Genomic DNA, 18,527 nt, shown 5'->3' on the forward strand with positions numbered 1-18,527 from the left:
AGCAGCAGCAGCAGCAGCATTGAAAGTAAAGTGAAAGTGAAGTCGTGTCCGACTCTTTGTGACCCCATGGACTGTAGCCTACTAGACTCTTCTGTCCGTGGGATTTTCCAGGCAAGAATACTGGAGTGGGTTGCCATTTCCTTCTCCAGGAGATCTTCCCAACCCAGAGATTGAACCTGGGTCTCCCGCATTGTAGGCAGACGCTTTACCATCTGAGCCACCAGGCAAGTAGCATTAGGGCTCAGTAAATACTTCTCAAATAAATAAACGGCCCCATCGGGGTGCCTGAAAGGTGAGGGCTGTTTTGTGAGTGGACAGAGGGCTGGCGATGGCCATGGAGTGCCACAGAGGCTCTAGGGAGGGTTGTGTATGATGGCAACGTCCCTCCAGCCACCGGGTGGCTCAGGCCAGGATGAAGGCAGGAAACCCCAAGGGGAGGTAGCATAGTTATCCAGGAGAAAAGGCACGATAGGCTAGGCCATGGCAGAGGCTGGAGACACAGTCAGAGGGCCCAGCAGCTCTGCAAGCGTGACCTCAACACCCAGTTCAGTGCCCGAGTCCCTTCCTCCTACCCAGTACAGACACAGGTCTGGCAAGAGGTCAAATAGACACACTGATGTGATGGGGCCTGAAGGGTGTTCTTGTCACAGGGCCATTTGGCCACACTTGCCTGCCTGCTGGCTGGGGCCTGAGGAACTGAGATAGCCCCAGAGAGGATGGGGTTTTCAGGAGCCAGGCCCTGGGAGGACGGGAGCCAGCCTCAGCCAGTTGGCCTGGCCCAGACTCAAGCAGTCAGTCTGGATCAGCACCAGGCCTCCGTTCTTGTCCTCATGATGGGCTCCTTGCCTGGCACCAGATAACACACTGCAGTCTGCAGAGCCCTCCAGCAAGGGTCGCTCTTACCATCACCGTTACACAAACGGGGAAATTGAGGCATGAAACGATAGCCAGAACAGGGTGGGAGCCAGAGCCAAGTCCCCCAGAAGCAAATTCTCCATATCACAAACCCTCTGTCTTTCTCTCTCTTGTGTATTAATTCTCCCTGCCCCATTTTCTTTTAATATCCAGACAGACCTCTGACTTGGTTTTCATGTGTAATAATAGTATACTACTAATTGCCGCTAGGGGCTTCCTCTGTGGCTCAGTGGGTAAAGAATCTGCCTGCAATGCAGGAGACACAGGTTTGATCCATGGGTTGGGAAGATCCCCTGGAAGAGAGCATGGCAACCCACTCCAGTATTCTTTCCTGGAGAATCCCATGTACTGAGGAACCTGGTAGGCTAGAGTCGATAGGGTTGCAAAGAGTCAGACACGACCTGAGCATGCACGCAATTGCAGTTAACAGTTTCTGAGCAGTTTCTTGTTGACTCACTAAATCCTCTCAGTCAATCCTGAGATGATTGTACAATACCCATTGTAGAGGTCAGAGATCAGAAAACTGAGGCTCAGAGAATGTCTGTAACTTGCTGAGAACCAGGCAGCCCAACTAAAGTGGAGCAGTCTCACTCCCAAAACACTTACAACATTACCAGTGGCTCTCAAACAGTGCATCACTGAAGAACCTGTCAAAATGCACATTCTAGGTACCAGCGGTTCTGATCCAGTGAGTCTGAGCAGGGCCCTGGAAATATTCATCTTTAGGAGGGAAACCCAGGTCGTTGCACTGTGGGACTTTCAGGAGCTTGTGCTGCAAGCACAAGTCTTCTCTTGTGCCTGAGGCCACCTGACCAAGGTAAGGGCCCACGGGGCTCTGATTAAGGGATGATGCCTGGAGGGCCATGCTGCAGAGACATCTGGGAGTCGTCCGTGCTGTGAGCCCGGCCGACTTGGCCTCATGTCAAACCCAACAGGCTGACCGGGTCTGCTGACCACAGGCCACTCCACAGCTGCCCCGTCCCCCCTGCACCAAGCCCATCTGCCTCTGCATCAGCCAAGCCAACAGCTACTCGGCAGGGGCCCATCTGGGCTGGCAGGGAGGAGCTGGCAGCCACAGCTCACGGCCTCCCTCATACTCTGACTCTCCTGGAACACTCACCGTAGGGACAGAGCTGTCCCATCCTGACTCTGGCTCCCACAACAGCCCCTCAGCCTGTAGAGCTGGGAGCAAACTGGGGTCTGGGATCCAAGGATACAAGGCCATCCATAATTTCTCAGTTCCCTCCAAGCCCTCTTCTGTGGCCTTGTTTTCTGATTGAAGAGAATAGGACCTGCCTTTAAAACTATCATGACCGTGATGGAATATTACTCAGCCATGAAAAGGCCTGACGTCCTGATTGGTGCTGCAATACAGATGGACCTTTAAAACACGATGCTGAGTGAAAGAAGCCAGACACAAAAGGCTGTACACTGTATGACTCCATTTATGTAAATATCCTGGGTGGCAAATCCGTAGAGACAGAAAGCCAATGAGTGGTCGCCAGGGGAGGGGGGAGGAGGGAATGGGGAAAGACTGCTGCTAAGAGGTATGGGGTTTCTGTTTGGGGTGCTGGGAATGTTCTGGAATGGATAGTGGTGATGGCTGCATAACACAGTGAATATACTAAGAACCCCCTAGGTATACTTTTTGAAATGGTGAATTTTGTGTTACCTGAATTGCATCTCAGCTTTTTTTAATCCTAAAATTAAAAAGCTAAATTGCTTTTTAATTAAAAGCATTTTAATTTTAATTGCTAAAATTAAAGCAACAATAATAAAAAGCATAGTGTTGCCAGTGCCTTTCCTAAGAGATGAGGAACCAGAGTGAGGACCCACGAGGGGAACTGTGTCAGGCAAGTGAGAAGTGAGTGACAGGGACGAGACAGAGGCCCCTCCCACACCCCACCTCCCTGATGAGCTTCTGCTTCTGTGGCATTTACTTAAAAAACCCTTCCCGACAGATGCCGACGTGCCAGACCCCGGACAGGGCACAGAAGAGAAGACCCCACCTATGTTAGCAAGAGACACACATGAGGACAGGAGTGTTGTTAAACCCAAGTCAGATCATGACTTCCTGGCTCAAAGTGCTCTGTGGTTTTTCTTTCACTTAAGTAAAGTCCCGAGTCCTTCTTTGCAAGGCCCAAGGGCCTGGAGAGCCGTGCTGCAGTCGGATCTGGGAGTCATCCCAGATCTCTGAGCTCATGTTCTGCCCCTGTCACCTTCACACATGACCCTCCTTGCTGACCTGCAGCACACCAAGCTCTCTGCTACCTCAGGGCCTTTGCATGTGCCATGCCCCGAGATATCCATGGGGCTCCCTCTCTTGCTTCCTTCAGGTAGGGGGTCTGTTTAAATGCCCCCTCCTCCAGGAAGTCTCCCCTGACTTTCCTAACTAAAACAGTACCTCCAACCCTCCCATTCCTTATCAGACTTTAGTTTTTATCTTAGCTCTTAGTTCAGTTCAGTTCAGTTCAGTCGCTCAGTCGTGTCCGACTCTTTGAGACCCCATGAATTGCAGCACGCCAGGCCTCCCTGTCCATCACCAACTCCTAGAGTTCACTCAAACTCACGTCCATCGAGTCAGTGATGCCATCCAGCCATCTCATCCTCTGTCGTCCCCTTCTCCTCCTGCCCCCAATCCCTCCCAGCATCAGAGTCTTTTCCAATGAGTCAACTCTTCACATGAGGTGGCCAAAGTACTGGAGTTTTAGCTTTAGCATCATTCCTTCCAAAGAACAACCAGGACTGATCTCCTTTAGAATGGACTGGCTGGATCTCCTTGCAGTCCAAGGGAGTCTCAAGAGTCTTCTCTAACACCACAGTTCAAAAGCATAAATTCTTCAGTGCTCAGCTTTCTTCACAGCCCAACTCTCACATCCATACACGATCACTGGAAAAACCATAGCCTTGACTAGACGGACCCTTGTTAGTAAAGTAATGTCTCTGCTTTCCAATATGCTATCTAGGTTGGTCATAACTTTCCTTCCAAGGAGTAAGCGTCTTTTAATTTCATGGCTGCAATCACCATCTGCAGTGATTTTGGAGCCCAGAAAAATAAAGTCTGACACTGTTTCCACTGTTTCCCCATCTATTGCCCATGAAGTGATGAGACCAGACGCCATGATCTTCGTTTTCTGAATGTTGAGCTTTAAGCCAACTTTTTCACTCTCCTCTTTCACTTTCATCAAGAGGCTTTTTAGTTCCTCTTCACTTTCTGCCATAGGGGTGGTGTCATCTGCATATCTGAGGTTATTGATATTTCTCCCAGCAATCTTGATTCCAGCTTGTGCTTCTTCCAGCCCAGCGTTTCTCATGATGTACTCTGCATAGAAGTTAAATAAGCAGGGTGACAATATACAGCCTCAATGTACTCCTTTTCCTCTTTGGAACCAGTCTGTTGTCGCATGTCCAGCTCTTATCTCCTCCACAAGAAAATCCTATGTTCATGAAAATGTGCCTAGTGTCTGTTTTCTCCACTAGAGAGTGAGCTTCCCGTGGGGCATGAACACTCTGGGTTCCCAGTGTTTACAACATTGCTTGGGATACAGTAAGTACTCAATTTTTTTAACTTCTTGTGATAACGTATACAGAAGATAAAGTTTACCACGTTATTTCCAAGGATACAGTTTAGCGGCATTAATTCCATCCACAGTGCTATGCAACCATCACCACTATCCATTCCCAGAACTTTTTCATTATCCCAAACAGAAACTCTGTTCTTTTTTTTTCTTTTAGTCTTTTATCCAACAATCCACCTTAAAAACATCAAACTTTAGCCAACAATTCCCTTTAAAGGATGATTGAAACCACGACTCCCCATTAATCTTCTTTTGAGTCAGTTAGCAATGGGCAGAATTTCTGGGTGCCTGCCACATGAAAGGTAAACCTTTCAGCAGCCTTGGAGGGTGTGGAAGGCCATCTGTGTTTCACAGACAACCAAATCAATACAGAGAGGTGACGTGCCTTATCCAAGGTCACACGGCCATTAAGAGTGGGATTTGAACACAGATCTTCCGCTGTACCAGGCGGTTACCAGCACCATGGCATAACTACACTTTAAGGACATAATAACATCAGCCAGCCACAGGACATCCAGCTTCTCCTCACCCAGGCTTCCCTCTGCAGCCCCTGTCTCCAAAGGCCATTATCTGAGCCAAATATCCCCACCATCCTCAGCTCTGATTGGCTGATGACCAGTAGGCACATTTGGGGATCATCGTTCGAGGTTTCAACCTTCCATTTCACCTGGAGCTCTCTGAGCAGGTCTTGAGATAATTGAATTATTTTTATTATTTTAGCCTTTAAAATTAATTAACACTGCTGCTGCTGCTAAGTCAATTCAGTCGTGTCAGACTCTGTGCGACCCCAGAGACGGCAGCCCACCAGGCTCCCCCGTCCCTGGGATTCTCCAGGCAAGAACACTGGAGTGGGTTGCCATTTCCTTCTCCAATGCATGAAAGTGAAAAGTGAAAGTGAAGTCGCTCAGTCGTGTCCAACTCTTTGTGACCCCATGAACTGCAGCCTACCAGGCTCCTCCATCCGTGGGATTCTCCAGGCAAGAGTACTGGAATGGGGTGCCACTGCCTTAATTAACACTAGGCCCAGTTTAAATGTTCACTCTGGGTCTTCTATTTGGGTGTGCTTTCCTTTTACAAAGCTAGCTTGATGGAGGTGTGTTTGGTCCAGGACTCACCCACATGGCCTCGTTCGGGACACGGAGAGATGAGATGAGGCATCATGGGCAGTTCCCCGCACAGCCATCAGGGCTCTTGGTCTTTGTAGTTCCCAATGCCTCTCGTTCTCAGAAAAGGAGGGGCTGCAATTTTAGAGAGGTGCTGACCTGCCCAGGGTCACCAGACAAAAAGAAGTGAAAGAGGAACTAGATCCCGGGTGCAGGGTGGATGTCCCAGCTGTGGGCTGGGACCATGGCTCCCGAGTGCACCCGACTCTCCCACTTGTGCACCCCTGGGGAGAAATGCCTTCTTCCTGCCCTAACATGAGAGGGCCAGCCCCTCACGGACAGAGCCGAGGTCCTGGGCCTCCAGCTGCACAGGTAGGAAATGGGAGCAGGTACCCACTCCACACAAACCACCCCCCAAACCTCCCACAAGCCCCTTCCCATCTATCTCCATGCAGGTGACCTGTCCAGGAAGGCCTGTCTTGGCCCCCGCATGGCATCCCAGCTCTTTCCACCCCACCTCTGACCCCAGCCCTCACCCTCCACCAAGCTCGGGGTGCAGGGGGGATCTTCTCACCAGACCTGCTTGTGAAGTGGGGGCCCGGGCAGATCCACACCTTCCTGATCACCCTCGGAGGGCTGAGTGACCTCTCATCCCACACCCAGGAATGAATGTCCAGTCCCAGTTGATGGTCCAGACATGGCATTTCTCCTGCGTCCCCACAGCAGGGCCTGTTGGTGCAGTGGGAAAAGGGCTGGGGTCCTCCAGCTTCTGCCCACAACCCCCCACTGGCTGTGAGACTGCTGGTGCTTTTGCCTACTCTGGGTGGGCCTGGCAGGTAGACACAGCTGCCCGCTTCTCTCATGGGTCCTGTGCTGGTGGTCTGGAAGTTTTCTGCCAAGAAACCTTTTGCAGAGCCCTGGACCTGGACAGTCACAGCTATACGTCTAGTGGTTTTCCTCACCTCCTGGACACACTGGTCTCCCTCTGCTGCATTCTCCTTGATCCCTAGGGAGCGAGCGGGCAGGGCTAAGAGGACCTATGCCAGCTGTCTTCTGTCCCCAGGAAGCACACGGGTGAAAGCCATTGGTCTTCCACACCCCCAGCAGAGTCAGAGTCCAGACCCCAGATTCCTTTTGCTCTCAGAGTCTTAGGCCAGAGTCTCCTACCTTCAGGAAGCATACTTTAGAGCTCTATGGGGATCTCCCTAGGCTTAGGGAGGGGAGGTGTGGGTGAGGACTCACCCCTTGGGACCTGCTATCTCCCAAGAAATGTCTTCACTGATCTCCCTGCCCGCCATCTCTGATCCCTTTAAATGTCTTGGAAAGCACCAGGTCAGAGAGTCAAGTTCTAGAGCCAGCCTTGGCATCAATCACACCAGCTGGGCAGCTTTTAGCCACTTATTAATCTTCTCTGTGCCTCAGTTTCTTCATCTGTACAATGGGAACAAGAGTATCCCTCCAGCAACTTCATGGAGGAAAGATCATTCATGACACGTGTAACATGCTGGAACAGTTCCAGGATGTAGTACGGGGGTTAGTGTTTGTATAATCCCTTCTGGTCCATCGGGGCCCAGCACCATGGAGTGGGTTCTCAGGACTCATCTTGCTCTGCAATCCTGATGCCCATCTGGCTCGTGCCTCTGCTGGAGCTGAGGTAGGAGCAGCCCCGTGTCAGCATCCTGTTCCCACCTGCAGGAGTCAGTGAGAGCACCCCATCTTACAGGTGGAGAGAGGTGAGACTTGCTCCAGGCTACACACCCAGTGAGCAGGAAGTGAGACCTTGAGCTGGAGCTGGTTTCAGGCTTCTGTCCTCCTGTGGCCTCACACCACCCCCACCCCCGGGGTGGTCACAGGGCTTCCGTGAGAGGCTGTGATACGAACAAAGGGACCCAGAGGGCAGCACACAGGACTCAGGTGGCTTTAGCAACATAAGCTGAGACCAGGGTAGTGAGTAGGGCTGTTGGCTGAGCTGTGAAGGGGCAGCTTGGCCATCAGAGCACAGAGGAAACAGGCACCCTGGGCGGGTGGGGATGGTGTGGGCTGGTGGGTGCAAGTCCTACTGGAAAAGTAGGCTACAGCTAAGAGCTTTTGCTGATCAGGAAAGTCTTTCCTTTTGAATGATTTCCCCATCTCTAAAAATAAAGGTGATCTTCAAAGCAGACCGGGGGCAGGAGGGGATGGCCATACTCTGCCGGCAGCCCTTTTGTCTCAGTCAGCTGCTGCTGCGTAAACAGACACAGCTCTCTGGCTTCAAACTGCAAGCCTGCACTTTCGCCCCTGAGTCTATGGGTCAGCTGGGTGTCTCCTCGCATATTGGTGGTGCTCATTCTCTTTTGTGGGCTTCCCTGGTAGCTCACTGGTAAAGAATCTGCCTGCCAATGCAGGAGACATGGGTTAGATCCCTGGGTTGGGAGGATCCCCTGGAGGAGGGCATGGCACCCCACTCCAGTATTCTTGCCTGGAGACTTCCACAGAAAGAGGAGCCGGTGGGCCACAGTCCATGGATTTGCAGAGTCGGACACAACTAAGCACACACAAGCATGCATTCTCGTGTGGACTGTAGCTGCGGGTCAGGAGGTGTCTCTGCTGTCCCTGCTGGGCTTGCTGCCGTGTTCGGTGATGGACCAGCTGTGGGCTGGCCTAGGATGGATGGCTTCAGCTGCACCAGCTCGTCCACGTGATCTCTCGCCGTCATCCAGCACGATAGCCTGGGTTGTTCCCGAGGTGTAGCAGAGGCTCCAGAGAGAGCGGAAACTAAAACTGCTTGAGGGCCAGGCTTGGATCAGCACCCCCTACCTTCCTCTGCATTCTGTTGGCCAAAGCAAGTCACAGGTCAGAGTCCAGGATGGAGGAACAGTCCCCACCTCTGATAGGAGGAGACCAGAAATCACATTGTAGAGGATGTGAATAGAGGAAGCCGCTGAGGGGGCATTGACATCATTAGTCTGCCACCCTTCTGTTCTTCAAGACACCACTCCTGTGTGACTACTGTTCCACGAGGCGTTCCTGCATCCTACCCCTCGCCATCCTGAAGTCGTCACTTCCCCTGGCCACCTCTTCACCTCCCACACATCTCCCTGGATCTGGAGCAGCCCTTGAGAACCCGCTGGACTTCTCTCTGGGTCCTAATCCCCAGGGTTCAGCCTGGCCCCTCCTTCCATGCAAACCCATACGAAGATGCTGGGTAAGCTGTGCTCATGGAGTCCCATCCTTGACTGACGCCGGACACACGGAGCCTCCTTCCTCTCACCAAACACTCTCATCAATAGCGGACAGAACCTGTTTCCTCTCCCACCCATCTCCCCCTGCAGCAGCCCTGATAACTCCGACAATACTAATTAAATGCAGCAATCCCATCAGAAAGATCAAGCTGGGCTTTCCAAGGGCCCCCTCTCTGCCATGAGCTCTGACTCTGATGGATCATTAATAGTGTCGACAGCACTTACCCTGATGGATGGTGAGGGACGAACGGGGGAGGAGTTCCCCTGAGGAGCAGCTTAATCTCCTCCTCCCGTTTGCAGCCCTCGGCCAGGGTTTCCAGGGAGCTTTCCGGTCCACAGAGCGGTGTGAATTTCACAGAAACCCTAGAAGAACTGTGACCAGGCGAGGATGACAGCTCTTGTTTTATGGAGGAGACAGTCAGGTCTCAGAGAGGGCGTGATTTGGGTGAGGCTTCCCAGGTGGCACTAGCGGTAAGGAACCCGCCTGCCAATGCAGGAGATGTAAGAGATGCAGGTTCCATCCCTGGGTCCGGGAGATCCCCTGGAGGAGGAAATGACAGCCCACTCCAGTACTCTTGCCTGGGAAATCCCATGGACAGAGGAGCCTGGTGGGTAGTCCATAGGGTTGCAAAGAGTCGGACAGGACTGAAGTGACTTAGCACACACCCATGGTGTGTACTGAGGCTGGGACTAGAATACCTTCCTCTTGATGAAAAGGTCACAGCGGGCATCTTTGAGCTCCAAGGGCTGATCTTCCCCCACGTGGTGCCAGGAGAAACCGAAGCCCAGGGCAGGGCCTGGGTGCTCCAGGCCGTTGCCGACACAACCTCCTGCTTCCTCTCTGTTCTCTCTGCATGTTGGTTGGAGCTTCTGTGACACACTCAGGGGCTTGAAACAACAGAGGCTTCTTTCCTCACAATTCAGGAAGCTGCGAGACTGAAGTCAGGGTACCCGTAGGGTCGTGCTCGCTCTGAAGGCTCCAGGGAAGAATCTGGCGCAGGCCTCTTCCAGCTCCTAGTGGGGCCAGAATTCCTCAGCTAGTAGAGGCCATACTGCAGCCCCTGCCTGTGTTGTCACATAGCCTTCCCCCGGTCTGTGTGTGTCTCTACATGGCCTTCTTCTCAGGACACCAGTCAGTGGTGTAGGACCCACATCATCCAGTAGGACCTTATCTTAACTGAGTCATCTGCAAAGACTCTATTTTCAAATAAGTTCACAGTTCCCTGGTGGCTCAGACGATAAAATATCTGCCTGCAATATGGGAGACCTGGGTTCCATCCCTGAGTTGGGAAGATCCCCTAGAGAAAGGAATGGCAACCCACTCCAGTATTCTTGCCTGGGAAATCCCAAGGACAGAGGAGCCCGGTGGGCTACAGTCCATGGGGTCGCAAAGAGTCGGACATGACTGAGTGAATAACACTTTCACAGGTACCAGGGGTTAGGACATCTACATATGTTTGGGGGACCCAATTCAACCCACAGCACGGTCTTTGACTGCCCATCTCTGGCTCTGGCTCTCCGTATGGACCTGGTTACTTGGGACACCACCCATGACATCTCTCTGAGCCCATTCTGGACCACAGGGTGGCTTTCTGGCTCCCAGACCAGGTGTCTGGGCTTGCACCGATAGGGCTGCGTTCCACCTAGTCCCAGAGGATTGACTGATGGCTCTTTGTCCAGCGGTCCAAGCTGCCCCTTTCCCTTCTCCCTCGCCATCTGGGGGACTCCCAGAGCTGCAGCAGAAGGAAGAGGGGACCGCACAAGTAGAAGGGCACCATGGGTTTTCATGTGGCTGTCATCACTCACAGCAGGGAGGCTTGGAGCACCTGCCAGTCATGGGTGGGCTTGGCAGACCTCTCCCAGCGGCTGAGTTGGCACCTTGAGCCTCAGGCATCAGCTGTTGGCACCTGGGCCCTACAGTGTGGGGACAGGTTCCTGCCAGGGGAATACAGTGCAAAAGCTCTGCACCATATGGGACTTCAGGCAAGTGTGTCGCCTCTCGATCAAGTTTTCTTATCTCTAAAGAGAGAGTGGTAATAGGTCAGTGGGCTTGTCCTGAGATTAAATCATTGGTCCATGGAGAGCTCTCACCAAAGTGTCTTTATTTTCACTTTATCCTTGAAAAGTATTTCCATGAATACAGAAGCCTGGATTTATAGGTTTTCATATTTTCCTAAAAGCCTCTGGACTCCATTATTTCTGATGAGAAGTCAGCTGATGGGAAATTATCTGATTCTTGGTGCCTCTGAATATAATATGTGATTTTTGTTCTTGTTTCTACAAAATTTCATCTTTGTTTTGGTTTACAGCAGTTTGAAGGTTAGTTGTGATTTATTGGTATTTATCCTATGTGGAGTTAGCTGAGCTTCCTATATTTGTAAATGAAAGACATTCAACATATTGAGGCATTTTTCAGTCACTATTTCAAGTCGTCTACTCTATTCTCTCCTCTCCTTCTGGAACTCCAAATATATATACAAAGACTTATTGATGTTGTCCCATAGATTCCTGAGACTCTATGTTTTTTTCCTTTTTAATTTATTTTCTCTCTGTTCTTCAGATTGGGTGATTTCTATTAATATATCTCCGAGTTCACTACCTTCTGTCATCTCAAATTTCCTGTTAGGCAATTCAGGGATTTTCCTATATGGCATTTTCAGTTATCAATTATTTGTTTAGTTCCTTTTAAAATAGTTTGTATTTCTCTGTTGAAATTATCTTTCTTTTCATGCAGTGAGAGCAAATTTTCCTTTATATCCTTGGACATAGTTATAATAACTATTTCATTTGCTAATTCTGATACCCAGGGAACTTCAGGGTCTGTTTCCTTGGTTGTCTTTACATTCAGTTTGGGTGATATTTTCCTATTGCTTTGTATTTCTTCATATAACTTAGGAGAATATCCTCGGTGTTGAGAGTGATGATACTATAGAGATACTCGATGTTTGGTATGTCCCTCCAAAGAGCATTTTTGTTTTGTTTTGCATTTGCAAACAGTTAATTTGGTTGAGGACTTCCTGGGTGGCTCAGATGGTAAAGAATCTGCCCATAATGCAGGAGACCCAGATTGGATCCCTGGGTTAGGAAGATCCCTGGAGAAGGGAATGGCTACCCACTCCAGTATTCTTGCTTGGAGAATTCCATGGACAGAGGAGCCTGGTGTGAGCTACAGTCCTTAGAACTGCAAAGAGTTGGACACGACTGATTGACGAACGTGCGCGCGCGTGCACACACACACACACACACACACACACACACAACTTGGTTGAACTCAACTCGAAACTCGGTCCCAGCACAAATCGCAGTTCACTTCTTTTAGACTTAACATCTCTGCATGCAGTCTGTTGTATGTGTGCAGTTTGCAACCAGCTAAACACTGGAGCAGAGTTTATGTGTTGCATTTGGGGACTCCTCTGTAGACCCGTTTTCCAGGATTAAGTACCTCATTTTCCAGCTACTAGGTTTTCCCCAGATTCTGTCTTATTGAGTCAATGAGTATGACTTTCTATCTGAGTTTCAGTAGCCAAAGACCACAAAAATAAGAAACTCACCCAGTGCTGCCTCTTATTCCAATTGCTATGTCCTCTGCAGGGTCTACCATCCAGGGAGGGGCACATAGTGGTCCTGAGACCATGGATGTAGGAGGGACCACTATACAGGGGAACAGGAGGGCTCTGCAGGAAGCCTTCCTGGGGGAGGTGGTATTGAGGCTGGAGATGTGTCAAACATTCCAAGATGAAAGGATGGACTTTCTGATTACAAGGTTTTACTGATGTAAAAGAGGGGGAGAACCTCCTCCTCTCAGGGGAGGCAACTTTTCCAAAGGCAAACTCTAGAAGACACTTAACTGTAACAATGAGTAGATGTTAAACACCCACCAGCCCCTTCCTGGGCCTGAGGAGGCACTGCCCTGGCCTGAGGTCTGTAGCTGTTTTGTAAATATTTGCAGAAGTGGACTGGAGGGCATGTCCCGCTGTCAGGACTCCCAGGTCTGCACAATGAGGTTGACTCTCACCTTTATCAGCACATTTCTGAACTAGCCACTGTGATTTCTGTGGAGGCCAGAAGCAAAGATAAGAGAGAGCTTTGACTTTCTGTCCAGTAAATTTTGGTCATTCATCATTCCTTGGGGTTACAGTCCTTTGTTGTTCAGTGGCTAAGTCATGTGAGACTCTTTGCGACCCCGTGGACCATAGCACATCAGGCTTCTCTGTCCTCCACTGTCTCCCAAAGTTTGCTCAAATTCATGTCCATTGAATCAGTGATGCTGTCTAACCATCTAATCCTCTGTCACCCCCTTCTCCTTTTGCTTTCAATCTTTCCCAGCATCAGGATCTTTTCCAATGAGGCAGCTCTTCAAATCAGGTGGCCAAAGTATTGGCACTTCAGCTTCAGCATCAGGCCTTCCAATGAATACTCAAGGTTGATTTCCTTTAGGATTGACTGGCTTGATTTCCTTGCAGTCCAAGGGACTCTCAAGAGTCTTCTCCAGCGACACAGTTTGAAAGCATCAATTCTTTGGTGCTCAGCATTCCTCATGGACCAACTCTCACATCCACACATGACTACTGGAAAAACCATAGCTTTGACTATATGAACCTTTGGTGGCATAAGTGATGTCTCTGCTTTTTCCTACGCTGTCTAGGTTTGTCTTTGTCATAGCTTTCCTTCCAAGGAGCAAACATCTTTGAACTTCCTGGCTGCAGTGACTGTCTGCAGTGATTTTGGAGCCCAAGAAAATAAAATCTGTCACTACTTCCACTTTTCCCCCTTTTATTTGCCATGGAATGATGGGACCAGATGCCAGGATCTTGGTTTTCTAATGTTGAGTTTCAAGCCAGCTCTTTTACTCTTTTCTTTCACCTTCATCAAGAGGTTCTTCATAGTTCTTCCTCCTTTCCAAAGGCTCTCATCTCCACCGTCCCTCCTGAGTTTCTAATCCTGGGCAGACTCTGCTATAGCCATGTTACAGATGACAAAACTGAGTCTCCGAGAAGTGATGTAGCCCACCCAAGCCACATAGCCCATGTATTGAAGCCAGGACTCCAACCCAGGACTTCTGACTGGTCCATGAACAGCTCAGGGGGTTGTCACTGTCAATGGGCTCCCATCCATCTCCTTGGCTGCCAACAGAAATAACAGTCATATCTCCCTCAGGGGCTGGCGTGAGGTTCAAAGGAGGCAGCGGATATAAAACTGACATATAAATTGTAAATTTCCTGCAGACGTTAGTGTCTGTTACTGTGGTAACTGCCCAGCATTTATATGACCACATTTGCTCTGGATACCAGTGGTTACACTGGCATTTTAGTTTAATAGCATTGTTATTTTTCCATCATAAAAATAATATATATTATGCATGTGTCCTAGCTCATTAAATTGCATACATTAAACAATATGCATTTTGTGTATATCAGTTACAATCTCAGTAAATCTCTTAAAAATATACTTTCATTACAGAAAATCTAGAAAACATAGAAATGTAGAAAGAAGAAGAAAAAAATTTTTCTTTCAGCACCCTAAAGCAGCCTCTGTTTAACGTGGCAGCTCAGCTGGTAAAGAATCCACCTGCAATGTGGGAGACCTGGGCTTGATCCCTAGGTTGGGAAGATCCCCTGGAGAAGGGAATGGCTACCCACTCCAGTATTCTGGCCTGGAGAATTCCATGGACTGTATAGTCCATGGGATCGTAGAGTCAGACACAACTGAGTGACTTTCAAAAGCTATTAAAAATATATTCATTCATTACAGAAAATTTAGAAAACATGGAAACACAGAAAGAAGAGGGAAAAAAAATTCTTGCAGCTACCCTAAAGCAGCCTCTGTTTAGGGTGGTAGAAAATTCTCTTCCAGCTTGTTTGCCCTCTGTTTGCTATCTAACATGGCTGTGATCACTGGGCTATATAATTAAAAACATTTTATACACAGTTCTATATCCTGCTCTTTCCCCCTAAGGGGGTGTTGACATGAAATAGTGAGAACCAGCACCACGTGTGGGAACCGGGCCTGCTGGGCTGTGGCTCCAGCTGTTGCCTTCCTGTGTCCCTGGGCCAGGCAGGCTGTCCATGCGGGGACAGTCCTGGGCAGCTCAGGCCTGATGCCCTTCCCGGTTCCACATTCAACAAGCATCTCCGTGATCCCCCAAAGCTGGTCTCCTCGCTTTTTATCTCCCTTTAAGTTGCATCACAACCCATTCCAGTATTCATGCCTGGGAAATCCCATGGACAGAGGAGCCTGGCAGGCTGCAGTCCATAGGGTCGCAAAAGTCAGACACAACTGAAGCGACTTAGCACATGCATGCACGTCTTTAAGTTGAATGACATGTGCTCTTATCCCGATCAGAGAGTACACCCAGCCCAGCATTCTGCCTCTGAACCACCTTCCCTGTGTCCCCACTGTGATGTCCTTTCGCCATCAGAGCTGGCCTTTCCCTGTGGCTCAGAGGCCAGTGTGGGTCAGGCACTTGATTGGAAAAGGAAAAGGTGTGTACGGAATTGGAAATAGGAGTGGGAAAACCACTAGAGGTTAGAGAGCAGGTCTTGAGACAAAAGGTAACTGGTATTTTGAGAATCGGCAAGGAACCCAGAGTTGGGATGGAAGAGCTTGGCTGAGAGTAGTGGAGGATGAGGGGGTTCCTTACCTTGTGCTGAGTTAAAACATGGAGCATTCAACAACAAACACTGGTTATCACACATCTGCCAAGGGTTTGGGACTGTAACATGAAGGAATGATGAATGATCAAAATTTACGCAGAAAGTTAAAGTTCTTTCTTGTCTTTGCTTCTGGCCTCCACAGAAATCACAGTGGCTAGTTCAGAAATGTGCCAGATAAAGGTGAGATTCAACCTCACTGTGCAGACCTGGGAGTCCTGACCACCAGGCCCTCCTGACCACCAGGCCCTCCAGTCCCCCAGGCTTAGTTGGGCTGGGTGAGCAGGACGGCTGTGCTGCAGGCCTGGGCAGGTCCTGCTCCAGGAAGCAGCAGAGACTCAGAACAATTGCTTGTCTGCTGGCATCCCACAGGCCAAAGCCAGTCACAGGGGGTGGTACCCTGCCAAGTGCCAGGATTAGGTACAGGACAGGGTGAAGGTTTGGGCTCCTGATATGGCCTGCCTCTGGGGGCTGCAGGCCACTCAAGGCTTTAGACATTCTGATACTTTTGTCTTCTGTCAGTGGGGAGCCTCTAGAAAGTTCTGAGAAGGCTCCCTCTGGCTGCTCTGTCAGGGCCAACTTGTGTCCGGCTGGGAGAAATAGAGGAGCCCCAATAGGAGACTGTCATGGTCCTCGAGGCAAGAGGCAGGAGAAATGATGGAATATGGGTGTATCTTGAAGGCTGAGCCAATAGGATTGGACATGGAGGGTGAGAGAGAGGAGTCAGGGCGATCCCAAGGCTCAGGCCCAAGCCAGAGGGAGAATGGAACTGCTATCGCTGGAGTAGGAAATGATGCAAGGAGGGGGTTTGAGCAGAAGCACCTCATGATTTGCGAGCCTTAAGGCTGGCCCTCTCCCCAGCTGCTCTAAGGAGAACACAACATGGGCGAGAGGAGGGGAGGAGGGATACCAGCCAAGGAACCGGCCGAGTGCCCACCTGGGGCCACCGCCAGGAGGAATGGTCAGTTCTGCAGTTTGTTTGAAAGCAGATCCACTGTGCCGAAGCCTGACCAAGGCTTTGGGTGTGTGCAGAGTCCAGGCCAAGAATGTGATGGTGATGGGAGTCCCATTCCTGGGGACCTCAGTGGGGAGCAGGGAGGGCTACAGTTAGTCTCTGTGGCCCCCAGAGTCGGGTTAGTGAGTTTCAGATTTGCATCCGGGTCACCTGGCTGCACATACAGCACCCCCTTTCAACTGTTTCTGAAAGGAAGGGGAGGAGGAAGGAAATAAAGTCTCCCATGAACAGGTCTCGGCCCTACAGCCATTGGGGAGGGGGAGGGGGCCCCAGGCAGGGCTCCTACTGCCCAATGGGGACCCCGGGGGGCGGCAGGGAGCAGTTCCATCCACCTGCACATCACTGGGTCCTAATGAGCCACGCCCTCCTGTCTCTGCCCCCACCCCCCACCCCCACAGCCGATATCATCTCTACCGTCGAGTTCAACCACACTGGGGAGCTGCTGGCCACAGGCGACAAGGGTGGCCGAGTTGTCATCTTCCAGCGGGAACCAGAGGTGCGGCGGGGCCTGGTGGGAGGGAGGGCTACTCAGCCTGGGCTTTAACCCACAGGGTGCCACACGCAGCACTCCACCGGGGTGCCTGGGCTGAAAGGAAAGGGTGTCCTGGCATGCAGGGATGGGACCCGGCAGGTCTCAGGGAGGGAATCCACCTGGTCTGCTCAGAGCACCATATTCTGAGCCCCCTGTGCTGCGTGGTCACTGTGTCCTAGACCCTGGAGAAACAGACTCCTGACTAAACTTCCCTCTGCCTGTGTGGGCTTCTCTGGTGCCTCAGACAGTAAAGAATCCACCTGCAATGTGGGAGACCTGGGTTCGATCCCTGGGTTGGGAAGATCCCCTGGAGGAGGGCATGGCAACCCACTCTAGTATTCTTGCCTGGAGAAATCGCCATGGACAGAGGAGCCTGGCGGGCTGCAGTCCACGGGATTGCAAAGAGTGAGACATGCCTGAGCGAATAATTACAGCACTGCCTGTGTGAGCTGGAGCTGTCTCACCCAGAGCTGGGTGGAGTGGAGGAGGGACCTTCCACAGCTGTGGGCCGGCCCCCCCGTCTAGGGCTGATGATTTGACTCAGCGCGGGGCCTTGCCCCAGTGAGTTCTGTTGTCTGGAACAGCCTGCCTGGAGGCATGTTTTTGAACCACTGGAAGAACCTGGTGGTTCAGAGGCTGTATTTGTTGAGCACCTACTACGTGCAGACACTACAGATGCTTCTCCCATTTACTCTTCACTGCTCACCTCCAAGGGTGAGGACCGAAACCCCATTTCATAAATGAGAACCTTTGCAGAGTCACCCAGCCAGTAAGCAAAGTCCAGGAGTAGAAAGCAAGACTGGGTGTGGTCTGTCGGTCACACACAGCACCCTGCTTCCCAGAGAGGGTTGGGATTAGATGCTGAAGACAGGATAGTCCAACACCAAGGCAGTGAGGAGAGGGGGAGGGGGAGGGGGAGAGGAGACGCCAGACAAGAAGGAGAAGGAGACCCGGGGGCTGGAGGGAAGGATGAAGAGGTGATGGCAGAGGGGCTGAAGGATCACTCTCCTCCCTCCAGTTCCTCAGCGTCGTCCCCACGCTGTCCCCACGCCGAGGTGCCCTGAGGTCTGCCTTCACCCACGTTCATTCCCATAACCCTCCCTCACCACCACCCTAGAGGTGCCATTCGGTGCTATTACCATCCTCAGTTTACAGATGGGGAGACCGGAGCTCAGAGGGTTTGCAGTAGCTTATCAAGGACGCATAGCCAGAAGGCAGGTAGCAGGGACTTGGTTATGGCTCGAGCACTTTTGATTCATGAGAAGGATCAGAGGCCCCCACTGGGGATTGCGAAGTCATCTTGTTTATGCCAAACTGCAGAAAGAAATTAAACTGGCAGAGGCAGGTTTCTCAGTTTTGAATATTTCTCCTTTAATTTTTTTCTTAATTCTGGTCCCACTGGCCTTTGCCATAGCCAGTGCTGATAGGAGATGAAGTGAATGAGAGGCAAAAATATTGAAGAACGCTGCTGCTGCTGCTAAGTCACATCAGTCGTGTCTGACTCTGTGCGACC

General features: G+C 50.8%; 1 protein-coding gene across 2 annotated transcripts in view; it reads left to right on the forward strand.

Annotated features, from left to right (window-relative positions):
- The window catches only part of PPP2R2C (protein phosphatase 2 regulatory subunit Bgamma), a 168,729-nt gene that overhangs the window by 90,283 nt on the left and 59,919 nt on the right, over positions 1-18,527 (forward strand). For both annotated transcript variants that reach the window (XM_061420770.1, XM_061420771.1), the window contains exon 2: positions 16,881-16,978. In XM_061420770.1, the coding sequence (XP_061276754.1) occupies positions 16,881-16,978 (98 nt within the window). The remainder of the gene's footprint in view (positions 1-16,880; positions 16,979-18,527) is intronic.

This window comes from Bos javanicus, chromosome 6 (genome assembly GCF_032452875.1).
Source record: "Bos javanicus breed banteng chromosome 6, ARS-OSU_banteng_1.0, whole genome shotgun sequence".
NCBI classification, from domain to species: domain Eukaryota; kingdom Metazoa; phylum Chordata; class Mammalia; order Artiodactyla; family Bovidae; genus Bos; species Bos javanicus.